This window comes from Macaca fascicularis, chromosome 2 (genome assembly GCF_037993035.2).
Source record: "Macaca fascicularis isolate 582-1 chromosome 2, T2T-MFA8v1.1".
NCBI classification, from domain to species: Eukaryota; Metazoa; Chordata; class Mammalia; order Primates; family Cercopithecidae; genus Macaca; species Macaca fascicularis.
Window position 1 is genome coordinate 15,382,026 of NC_088376.1, and position 12,122 is coordinate 15,394,147.

At 45.0% G+C, this 12,122-nt stretch overlaps 1 protein-coding gene and 1 long non-coding RNA gene across 4 annotated transcripts in view; one reads left to right on the top strand and one right to left on the bottom strand.

Annotated features, from left to right (window-relative positions):
- The window catches only part of GLB1 (galactosidase beta 1), a 110,684-nt gene that overhangs the window by 79,979 nt on the left and 18,583 nt on the right, over positions 1-12,122 (top strand). For all 3 annotated transcript variants that reach the window (XM_045387090.2, XM_045387091.2, XM_065539801.2), the window contains exons 11-14: positions 2,907-2,981; positions 5,569-5,658; positions 9,019-9,132; positions 10,718-10,849. In XM_045387090.2, the coding sequence (XP_045243025.2) occupies positions 2,907-2,981; positions 5,569-5,658; positions 9,019-9,132; positions 10,718-10,849 (411 nt within the window). The remainder of the gene's footprint in view (positions 1-2,906; positions 2,982-5,568; positions 5,659-9,018; positions 9,133-10,717; positions 10,850-12,122) is intronic.
- On the bottom strand, positions 6,659-7,575 carry LOC141409614 (uncharacterized). Its single transcript, XR_012430615.1, has 2 exons — positions 7,454-7,575; positions 6,659-7,234 (listed from the first exon to the last, which is right to left on the bottom strand). It is a non-coding gene; the product is annotated as an uncharacterized lncRNA (long non-coding RNA).

A 12,122-nucleotide genomic window follows, 5' to 3' on the forward strand; every position in this document is an offset into this window, starting at 1 on the left:
GCCACTGTGCACCGTCAGACACACTGGCTGCTGCTGCAGGGTGAGCAGCTCCAGGTGTCCGCACAGGCGCCAGCCCTCTGCAAGGCTGCAGCTGGACCAGGCACACTGCAGACAGCTTCTCTGGCTGGCATCAGGGTATGCAGTAGTGCCCGGAAGCTTGGAGATGCCAGGAACCACAGGGCCCCAAAAAGGGAGTCACAGCCCCAGCTCTGGGAGCTCCCAGGTCTGCACAGCTCTTCTCTCCTTCTCTTCCCCCACAACGTGGTGAGCAAGGTGCATGTTTCAGCCCTATTTGTGTCACAGCTCTTTTAGCCTCACCATTCAGCGGATCTTGAGTTCTTGTCCTACATCCAGGAAGAATGAGGTACACAGACAAGTGGAGGGTGAGCAAGATGAAGAGTAGCTTTATTGAGTGATAGAACAGCTCAGAGGAGACCCACAGTGGGTAGCTCCTCTCCATAGCCAGGGTGTCCCAGCGAGTGTTCAGGTCTCAGCAAAGAGGGTGGTGCCTCTCTGTGGGTAGATTGTCCCATCCTCTCTCCATCCTCTCAGCGGAGAGAATAGCTTTTCTCTGTAGCTGATTGTCTCCCCTTGTGTCTCCATTTTCTAGTCCTGCTGAGCTTGTGGATGTTAGGGGCCTCAGTGGGGAGGAAGTGTGGCTTGGACCATGGGCGGCCATTGGCGGGTCCAGGGAAAAGCACCACCAGTTACCCCTCTGGTCCGTGAGACCAGTGACTTGAACCCCAGGCTTCCAGCCCTCCCCCGCTTGAAGGTGGGGCTTCATCACCCACCCACTTCCATCCAGGAGCCTGCCTACCTCCTGCCACCATTCATGGCGCCCAGGCTGTTTGTGCCAAGAGGCACCTACAGGCCAGTACTGAGCTGCCCTCAGCGCCCCCTCGGCCTCCCTCCTGTGCTCATCGGTGCCCAAAGTCCAGAGGGGGCTGAGGTGGCAGGAGGCTGGCATATCAGTGCTACCCTGAGCATTTGCACACCCAGCTAGCGTGCGACAGCACGTGGGCCACTCAGCCCCATCCTTGCTTCGAGATCGGAGTGACACTGGGAGAAGAGAGAGGCTAGGCAGTGGCAGCAGACACCTCTTAGCCTTTCGGGGGACGGGGGCCTTCCCGGGCACCGAGAGAGCAGAGATGCCTCCGTCTGCCCCTGCAGCTTGGTAGCTGCAGCCACGCCCAGCTCCTGCTTGGCTCCGTGGATCATGGCACTGCCCCGGGCACAGCTGTACCTCAGGGACCTTCTCTGTCCGTCCCTCCATGCCCAACCACGCTGCTACCCCACCAGCAGGTGACTCGGCCCAATCCCATCGTGGCGGGCTTCAGGGACTGTCCACTTCCTCCCTGCTGCACCCTTTCCACCGCAGCAGCAGGCAAGAGCAGCGATGCGGGGCCGGGGTCAGTAGCGGCAGAGGCTCCAGGCCTGGGAGTAGATCCTGCCTGGACCCGTGAGGCTGGGGACTGCACAGTCAGCTGCCTTGGGGATATGGGGCACAGGGGTCCTCCCCGCTGCCCCTACTGGCCCTGCAGCTGCTCCCAACGCCACTGCCCACGACCTCCTTCCGCCACAGCCAGCGTGATGGCAGCAGCTGCTCCGGGCCATAAAGAGGCGATGCTGCCAGCATTGTGTCTTTTAGAAAGGGAAACCAAAAAAAAGAAGGAAAGAAAGAAATAGAAGGATCCTGAGAGTTCACAGTACACTCTACTTGAAAAGGCAGATGGCCACAGACATTTCTAAGACGTGAGACTTTCTCCCAGATCCTCTTACTCCATAATTATATACATACATGCACATATATGTGTGTGCATGTGTATATGTCCATATATAATATTTAACATTTAAGAAGGATTTATTTTTTAAAATAGTTTCAGACTTCCAGAAAAGTTACAAGAGTAAAAGTAGTTTAAAAAAAGAGCATGTGTGGTCAGGCGCGCTGGCTCATGCCTATAATCCCAGCACTTTGGGAGGCCAAAGTGGGCGGATCACCTGAGATCAGGAGTTTGAGACCAGCCTGACCAACATGAAGAAATGCGGCCTCTACTAAAAATACAAAATTAGCCAGGTGTGGTGGTGCATGCTTGTAGTCCCAGCTACTTGGGAGGCTGAGGCAGGAGAATCGCTTGAACCCGGGAGGCAGAGGTTGCAGCAAGCCAAGATTGCACCATTGCACTCCAGCCTGGGCAACAAGAGCGAAACTCCGGCTAAAAAAAAAAAAGCATTTGTATATTCTCCACCCAGACTCATCTGCATCAACATTTTACTTGCTTCATCACTTGTGCATAGGCTTGTTTCTTCTCTCTGTGTGTGTGTGTATGTGTGTGTATGTGTGTGTGTATGTGTGTGTGTGTGTGTGTGTGTATGTGTGTGTGTGTGTGTGTGTTTTCTAAATCATTGGAGGATTGCATACATCATGGCCTTTACCTTTAAATACTTTATTATATGTTTCATAATAATATGGAGATGTATTCTGTCTCATAACCACAGTAAATTTAACATTGATACAGCACTTTAGCAATAAGATTAATATTTTTCCTATGATAGGCTATCTCCCTTCAGAGTCTGTCTGTCATGTACCTGTTTCCTTTTTTCCTCCCACTCCCTAGCCTTCTGCTGTTTACCCTCATTCTCTCTACTTGTTTTTGCTCTTTTGTCTTGAGGTCTTTCGGTTTATAATTATTTGGATATTCCTGAAGCTTAAAACACAGACACTCACTTTGAGGTAAAAAATTTACCAGATCCTGCTTTTGTAGAACTCTCTAGTTCCTTTGATTTTCAAAAAAAGCACTGGCACTGTTGAGTCTTTGACCTTCCTTTCAAAAAATAAATTTTTGAATATGTTTCTGAAGGTTTAACAGCTTTTTTTCTTTTCTCTCTTTTTCTACTCTGGTTTATAGTTTGAAAAAGTACCAGAAGGTCCTATCCCTCCATCTACACCAAAGTTTGCATATGGAAAGGTCTCTCTGGAAAAGGTAAGAAAAAACAGAAACTTTGAAAGTGAGAGATGGGAGTGAGAAAGTGGAATTTAGCAGCAGTGAGTGAAAGTGCTGTGCTGGAGGAATTGGTCGTTATTTTTCTGAGAATTTGTTTTCTGCGAGCCTAATGGGGTAAATGATGTTTCTGGGAAAAGGGGGAGAGAGCGGTGAGAAGATACTTATGCTTGTTGACAGGATGAGCAGATGGGACACAGGTGGGAGTAGTAGGCATTCTTGGATCATTTGGGTCATCTTGGTTCCTTTATCAGTGGTATAAACAGTGTCAAGTTCCTTTGTGGAAATAACATGCCACCTCATTGTTTTGGCTGTCAAGGCTCTTTGTCGTCATTTACCTTTTTTTAGGAGTTCCGCAAAATCACAGGCATTTTGATAGAGCTCTGCCCTAAATTATATACTTCCCTCCATCTCAAAGTTGTGTCCTAATTTTTATGGTCTGTGGTTTATATGTTAAATGGGGACACTGGAGAAAAAGCTAGAAATCAATCATAAATAGGAGTTAAGGGCAATGTATTCTAGGAAAAGCGAAAAAGAAGAAAGGTTTTACTTAATAGTCAGAGGAGTGACATAGCCGAAGTCAATTTGTTTTGACCATCTGTGTCTTCAGGTTTTCCCCTTTTATAATCCCTAACTCCTACATGTATTAACTCACAAGAAAAAAAAAAAAAAAAGAACCATTACCTATTTCTTAAGAATCTCGATATCCTAAAATAGTATCATAAGTTTTTATCTTCAAGCAAAATGCCAAACATGATTATGTAATTTTTCCATCCAAGAAGCCCTTTGACATGGTTGGTTGGTTGAGTTCTTGTAACATTTTCCACGTAGTGTCAGATACATGTGCTACATTCTACAAAGAATGTGGTCTTTCTCTCTGATAGGGATCTTTCTTTAGTTTAATCAGACTTTAGTCATTCTTGTAAAGGGAGCACCTTCTACCTGTTCATTGCTACAGCTACTTAAGGAAAACTTTGGTTTGTTTGTTTCAGAGCCGTGACAAATCTATTTTTATGCAACAGAAAATAGCTCCAAATGTTCAAAACAACAACATTGCTAAAACAAAGCTAGCTTAGTACCAAAAGCACATTCTGTTTACCGTGAAAGAAAATCGTGTGAGCAGAAATGACTTTTTATTTTTAAATAAATATATACAATTGAAGATAGCAAATCAGCATACAACTGAATTAACTTTATGTAGAACCCAGTTATATGGAAAACAGGTTTTTACCGTGAGTTGAATTGCTTAGTGTCCAGGCGGGAAAACACCCAGATGAGTAGCTGGCTTGATGAAATTGTAAATCAGATTTTTTTCCTTAATGCTGCACATCAGCAAGGTAACCGTGGGAAGTGTTTATGAAATTCCTAAATGGGCTGGGCATGGTGGCTCACACCTGTAATCCCAGCACTTTGGGAGGCCGAGGCGGGAGGATCACCTGAAGTCAGGAGTTCAAGACCAACCTGGCCAACATGGTGAAACCCCATCTCTACTAAAAATACAAAAATTAGCCAGGCATGGTGGCACGTGCCTGCTCAGGAGGCTGAGGCAGGAGAATCGCTTGAACCTGGGAGGAGGAGGTTGCAGTGAGCCAAGATTACGCCACTGCACTCTGGCCTGCCAGCCTGAGTGACAGAGTGAGACTCTCTCAAAAAAAGAAAAAAAAATCCTAACCAGTATTGTGTCATGGAAAATCCTGGGATTTGGAGCCAAATCTAACTACAAATCCTGGCTCTGTCATTACTCAAGTGGACTTCTGTGAGTCTCCACAACACAGGGAGGCCAGTAGCACCTGCCCCACAGGGTAGTTGTGAGTAGTCAGTGAGCTAGTGCTTGTAAACGCTGTATCTCTTCTGGAGTGTGTAGACAGGCAATGACTGGTAGCTGTTATTATCGTTGTTATCACATCAGAATAAGTATCCTGGGTTCCAAAATAACCAGTCCTTTGGATTGAATATAATAAATAGTTGCCAAGTGTCTACTGTGTTCTAGGCATTGGGGCTGAGTATGGAACATATCTTATTCTTAAGGAGCTGACAGTCTGGTGAGGAAGACAAAGATGAACAACTGAAAATTGATACAGGCATGGAAAATATGCCACACACAAGTTCAGAGGAGGGTGAAGTAACTAGGAAGTATTAAATATTAAGGTGATATAATAATAGTGTATCTAATCTTAGTTGAATGTAATTGGCCTCTGGTTACTACTTTTACTTCTTAGTTATTTCACTTGGGAGTGTTCAGAGAGGGTTTATAAGGAGGCCGCATCTGAGCCTTGGTTTTCATTCATTTTAAGAGCCTTTTATAGGTCTCCGAGCAGGTTGAATTTCTGAATAGGTATGTTTGAAACCTTTTTTAAGACTACCATCATCATAGTTTTCTTCAGGGAGTAGATGGAGAGGACTGAAGGAGACTGGGAAGCAATATTGAGTGGAATCTGAATGATTTAGGTTTATTTAGGGGTTTGGTCAAACCCACTGATATCTTTGCTAATTAGGAAATGGCACTACTCTCTACCCTGATGACCAGTGAGGGGTGCAGTGTCTCAATGCTGCTTTTGTTTCTTTTCAGTTAAAGACAGTGGGAGCAGCTCTGGACATTCTGTGCCCCTCTGGGCCCATCAAAAGCCTTTATCCCTTGACATTTATCCAGGTGAAACAGGTAGGCCTTCAAAGGTAATGGCTCGCCAGTTTTCTATTTGCAAAAATGTGCTTTCTGCACTGCCTTGCAGTGCCCATTCTGAGTTCAGGGGCCAAAATGGTAAGCAAATGCATCAGATCCCAGGTAAATGAACCATGAATTTCCAGGCTCTCTTTAGCTTGAAGGGCTGCATGGTGGGCTGATCATGCCTATGTTTTTTGCCCCACTTCTCACTCATGCAGGAGGTAGCCCAACCTGCTTCACCATAATTCTGTGCAAGTTATAAATTGAGTTCACTGACCAATCTAATTAATCTTTTTTACTAGGCATCAGTGGAAGATCACTGTTTTAATACTCAAAACAGACAGTTTAATTATTTGTCTGTTCTTAGCTCAATGGCATAAGGACTGTGTTTTTTGGTAGACTGGGTTCTTTGAGATTCTTTTTCCTGCTTTTAAAGAGAACAGAGCAGCCGGGCGCGGTGGCTCACGCCTGTAATCCCAGCACTTTGGGAGGCCGAGGCGGGCGGATCACAAGGTCAGGAGATCGAGACCACGGTGAAACCCCGTCTCTACTAAAAATACAAAAAAAATGAGCCGGGCACAGTGGCGGGCGCCTGTAGTCCCAGCTACTCGGGAGGCTGGGGCAGGAGAATGGCGTGAACCCAGGAGGCGGAGCTTGCAGTGAGCCAGGATCGCGCCACTGCACTCCAGCTTGGGCGACAGAGCAAGACTCCGTCTCAAAAAAAATAAAAAAATAAAAAAATAAAAATAAAGAGAACAGAGCACATCTTTTTTTTTTTTTTAGTGTTTGTATATGTGTGTGTTTGATCTCCAGACACTGCCTCGTCTTTTTTTTTTTTTTTTTTAATTTTTCCCAGCGTTTTGTTTTGGAAAATTTTAAATCCAAAAAAAGTTGCAAGAATAGTACAATAAACACCCATATACTTTTTACCTAGATTCACCAATCGTTAACAGTGCTTTCCTTGCCTTTTTCTCTCCATGTGTATGTAGTCAACTGCTTTTCTTTTTCTAACCATTTGAATTGTCAGCACCATGTCACTCCACATTTAAATACTACAGCATACATGTTTTAAGAAAAAGAACATTATCCTGCAGGACCACAATACAATGATCACACACAAGAAATTTAATATTGATGCAATCCTATAATCTAATATAAATTCTATAGTCAAGTGTCCCTGGTCGTTGCAATAATGTCCTTTACAGCTTAATCTTTTCTCAATCCAGTTTCCAATCCGTAATCACACATTGCCATTAGTTATATTCTCCTTAGTCTTCTTCTGTCTGAAACTGTTCCTAAGTCTCTCTCTCATGACGTGGACATTTTTGAAAAGGTCAGGGTGTTTGCAGACTTTGCTTCACTGATTAGATTCAGTAAAACATTTTGGGCATGAACACAACGAAGGTGATGTGTCCTTCTTAGGGAATGATAGCAGGATGCCCATGAAACCAGCTTGTCCCTTCACTGCAATGTTAAGCTTCATCACTTAGGATCTCAGCCCCATGTTTTGAAATAGAAGGTTATCCACGTCCTCCTTTCTGATTTTCTGTGGTGATCACCTTCTGGAAGGAGTCTGAACAGTAAGGCAAAACAATAACAGCATATCTAATCTTAGTTTAGTGAAGCTTGCCATCAGTTGCTATTTTTACACCTGTGATTTTATTCCAACAATTCTATTTTGTAATAAAATGAATAATTAAGTCCCCCCCCCACACACACACATTCACTGTTTTATGAACATTGTATAGGGTACTCTGCAGTCCTAGCACCCACATCTATAAATGGAACTTACCTGCACTTTGCAGGGCTGTTGAGCACTTCAGACAATGATCCAAGAGCACGTGGAGCCTGGGGAGGGAGTTTCAGGTTATATATGAACACGTGCAGCCATTGTTCTTTCTCAGACCCCTTCTGCTTTCTGATCTTTGACCAAGGCAGTGGTCTCAGATTGGGTGGGGCTTCCTGGGCCCTGGCTATTTCAGATCTGGGACAAGTCCACAGAATATATATTTCCAGGAAAAAAACCCAAAGGGCACAGACTTCAGGGAGTGGGGCTCAGCCTACTGTCTCTGCAGGGACCCCCTGAGCCTCAGCCACACCTGCCTGGAGAGCATCACAGCTTCTACCCCTCCTTCTGGAAGCCCTTGACAAAGCTTTCCTCAGCCCTTGAGGAAACTTACCACTTTAGCTAGTTTTCAAAATAAGTAAATAAATAAACAAAAAGGAGATGGAGGTGTGGAGTCTGGGCGGGAGGTGTTCTTGTGCTATAAGGTTTGTGTGGTCTTAGCATTTCTTGTGCTCAGCTCATTCCTGCAACACAGGAAGGTGGATTAATGCTTTCCTCAGCTCCTCCCAGTCACCTTTCCACTTGCCTGAAGTTTACTTTCTTTCTTTCTGGGCCCTAGAAATAGGGAACCTTTTCTCTGTTCCATGCTGGATCTCTATTTGCATTCTCTTCCATAACTCAGGATTTTGTCCCAGCTCAGCCTTGCTAATAATGTCCACAGCAGGAAGTAAGTAAGCAAAGTCAATAACTATAATTCTGTGGATTATTATGTCAGTAACTATAATCTGTGAATAATTCCGTTCCTGCTGAGGCTGATTGTTTAAGGCTTTCCTTTTGGACCAGGGATATCAGCATCTAAAAATATTTTCTGATTTAGTGGTCGGTTACAATCTAGTCTCTTAACTATTTCTTTCCCCTGTGCCTCCACTTAAAACGGTTCTGATGGACTTTGTTGTTGTTGTTATTATTAGAGATGGGGTCTTACTATGTTACCCAGACTAGCCTCGAACTCCTGGGCTCAAGAGATCCTCCCAGTTCAGCCCCCCAAGTAGCTGAGACTACAGGTGAATGCCACTACACCCAGCTCATTGCCTTTGGTTTTGTATGTTCAAGCAGATTTAGCCCAAGAAACTGGAGACAGTTTTGCTGAGCAGAACTTCATCTCTTGGCTTTGCTGTTTGTTTACCTTGTTTTTTTTGTTGTTGCTGTTGGTTTTACTTAGTTTTGTTTTTGGAGCTAACATCCATAACTTTTGCTATGTATGATACAATCCCTTGTATGACCCTGGGCAAGTGACTTAATCCATTCAGGGTCCAGGTTCCTCTTATGGGAAAGGGATGCTTGATAAGACACTGTTCACGGTTCCTTGCAATTTACTATTATGATAGATCTTTGATGAGCTAAAAATGTAAGCCAGTTTCCTTTTTCAAATGTATGTTTTTCTGGAGGTGGGGGAAGATTTTCATTCCTTATGGTTTCCAAAACATCGCTTTCATACAGGACTAGGGTAACCAAGTTCTCTAAACGAATGGCAATAGTGATGTATTTTTCTTAAATCCTTTTCTAACCAGTATTATGGGTTTGTGCTATACCGGACAACACTTCCTCAAGATTGCAGCAACTCAACACCTCTCTCTTCACCCTTCAATGGAGTCCACGATCGAGCGTATGTTGCTGTGGATGGGGTAAGAATCATCTCTGAACTGTGTGTTTTGTCCCGGTGAGGGTGGGGATGAGCAGCCTGCACTTGTTAACACAGTATTTGGGGGCTTTGCTCACCTCTTCAACCTCAGGCTCCCCCCATCACTTTTTTTTTTTTTTTCAGACAGGTTTTTGCTCTGTTGCCCAGCCTGGAGTATAGTGGTGTGATCACAGCTCACTGCAGCCTCAACCTCCCAGGCCCAAGTGATCCTCCTACCTCGGCCTCCAAGTAGCTGAGACTACAGGGGTGCACCACCATGCCTGGCTAATGTTTTGATATTTTTGTAGAGACAGGGTCCTACTATGTTGCCCAGGCTGGTCTTGAACTCCTGAGCTCAAGTGATCCTCCTGCCTCAGCCTCCCAAATTGCTAGGATTACAGGAATGAGCCACCACACCACCCTTCTTCTTGGTGACCCTTAGCTGTGCCTCTTGCTTGCTGTGAGGCCTCATGCATGTGCCATTTGCTGGAATCCACCCTACCCACCATCTTAACCCAGAGGGCTGTGCTTGACACCCCACCCTCTCAGAAGCCTCTGGGTCTCCCCAACCAAGGTCACCCTTCTCTGACTGATGTTGCCTGTGCCTTCTTTGCTCCTTAAGGGTGGGGTCCATTTCCAATTCAATTTTGTACCTGCCACTGTACAAAGTTTGTTGAACTTCGTGCCTTTATCCTACATGAGAAATTATATTCTAAAGGACTGCTGGTGACAGTTATTACTGAAATGCACAAAGAATCGTGTTTCATAACAAAAGCAGATGCAGTTCAGGACTTCCAGTCCGCTCACTGAAATGGTCACAGGAAGAAACACAGGAAAAGAGCTTCCTCACCAAGAAAATGTGTTCGGAAGATTTTAAAATATTTCCCATTCTCTTGTAATCAACAGCTTTCTTTTCAGTGGGAGCAGATTACTAAGACATTCTACTCTTTTGATGGTGACTGTTTCTTCGCTTCTAACTTGGGTGTTGTCTTAGTGAATTACGATCATTGTACGGTCAATTTAAAAAGTCTAACCTTTAAAAAAGTTAGGAATATGTTGCTGATCAAATACCTGTTGTTTTTCCTCATTCTATTATATAATGTTCGTGGTTAATGCATCATGTCAAGTATTTTGAGGTGAAAATACTCCACCTAACTCTCTGATTTTATCTCGTTTATCTGATTTTGTCTTATCTCTCCATGTTGTTCAGAAGCAATTTTTTGTAAGTGACTTTTGTGCTGTCAGAACACGAAGCAGCTCCTCTAATAAGAATCCTCCCCTGGAATTTGTCTCCCTCTTGTTTCCACTAAAAGTAGATGGCAGTAAAACATTCCAGGGCAAAGGAAACCAGCTTAGACCGTTCTGTGCTCTCAGCTGTGTCTGGCAATTTTCCTAAACAGGAAGCAGTGATTGGGGGAACTTTCCGACCTGGCCAGTAATTTGGGCTAAGATGCTATCAAACCATTTCTTTCCAAGTCTGGTGACACTTCAAGGCAAGAAAATGAGTGCTAAATTAACTGAGCATGCTTCCTCTCCTTGCTGACCTTCTTACCCTCAATTCAATTGTCATTTGGTCTTGAACCCCACAGATCCCCCAGGGAGTCCTTGAGCGAAACAGGGTGATCACTCTGAACATAACAGGGAAAGCTGGAGCCACTCTGGACCTTCTGGTAGAGAATATGGGACGTGTGAACTATGGCGCATATATCAACGATTTTAAGGTAGGACAAACCACACTGTCAAGACTAAGGTTCAAGGGGTGACAGCTTAGAAGTTGAAGCCCAGTACAGTGGCTCACACCTGTAATCTCAGCACTCCTCCTGCCAAGGCAGGAGGATCACTTGAGGCCAGGAGTTCAAGACCAGCCTAGGTGAAATAGACCTCTACGAAAAAAAACTTAGCCAGGTGTAGTGACGTGCACCTGTGGTCTCAGCTACTCAGGAGGCTGAGGCAGGAGGATTGCTTGAGCCCAGAAGCTGGAGATTAAAATGACCTATGATCATGCCACTGCACTCTAGTCTGGGTGACAAAGTGAGACTTTGTCTCAAAAAAAAAAAAAAAGAGAAGTAGTTGAGCTATTTTGAAGAGCTATTTTCCTCTGTAGGTGATGAGAAAGTGGAGCTTTGCAAACAGAACCTTTCCTCTGTATTTGAGTTTGGTCATCCTATAGAAAGAAACAGAAAGAGGAAGCCCGTCCACCATGCTCTTCCTCTGCTTAAAAAGACCACCGAGCTCACTGAAGGCACTCCTTTGCCAGCAAAGCCAGCTGAGCCTCTGTTCTGCCCTGTTTTATGGGTTTGGATGGTTAGTCCGTGGCAAACTCTTCACTTGTAGAAAGCCTCTTCCCTTGGGGCACTGGCTATCACCTCTGTTGATTACTCCTGTGTCCAGATGTGTAGCCCAAATAAGTTTTTCTAACACATATTTTTAGAGCATTATTCAGCAAGCATTTGTTAAGCTCCCGCTCCGCAAGATGCCCCGCCAGGTGCTTTGGGGAATGCAAAGGTGTCAAGAGACAGGCTCCTCTCAGGGAGCTCACCCTCCACAAGAGGAGAGAACACCTCATCAAGGAAACAATGGCATCACCCAGGCTAGGACAGGACAAGTGTCTAGGCTATTTCCTGACCCTCTTGGGATCAGGCAATTACATCTTAGGGAACTCCGGGAATAGCTGTATGCAGGCCACCTTTGCCTCCAGTATAAATGTCTCTCTCATAGTTCTTGTGCTCAGGGTGGACTTCGTGGCCTCCTGCCTGGCTCTCAGAGGCCACACTGACCCATGAGAGTGACTCGACTCTGTAGTGTAGTCTCTGGGTCCCCAGTACCTGTCAAAGAGCCTGACACACAGCCACCTGGTTAATATTTATCAAATTACTAAATGAGCAATCGAGACTTGGTATCTGGGATTCTACTGGGAATGGGGAAGTTCCCTACATACAAGCCAGGGAAGGGGAAGTTAGCTGAGCCTTGACAGCCCAGCCCTGGCCTGTGTGG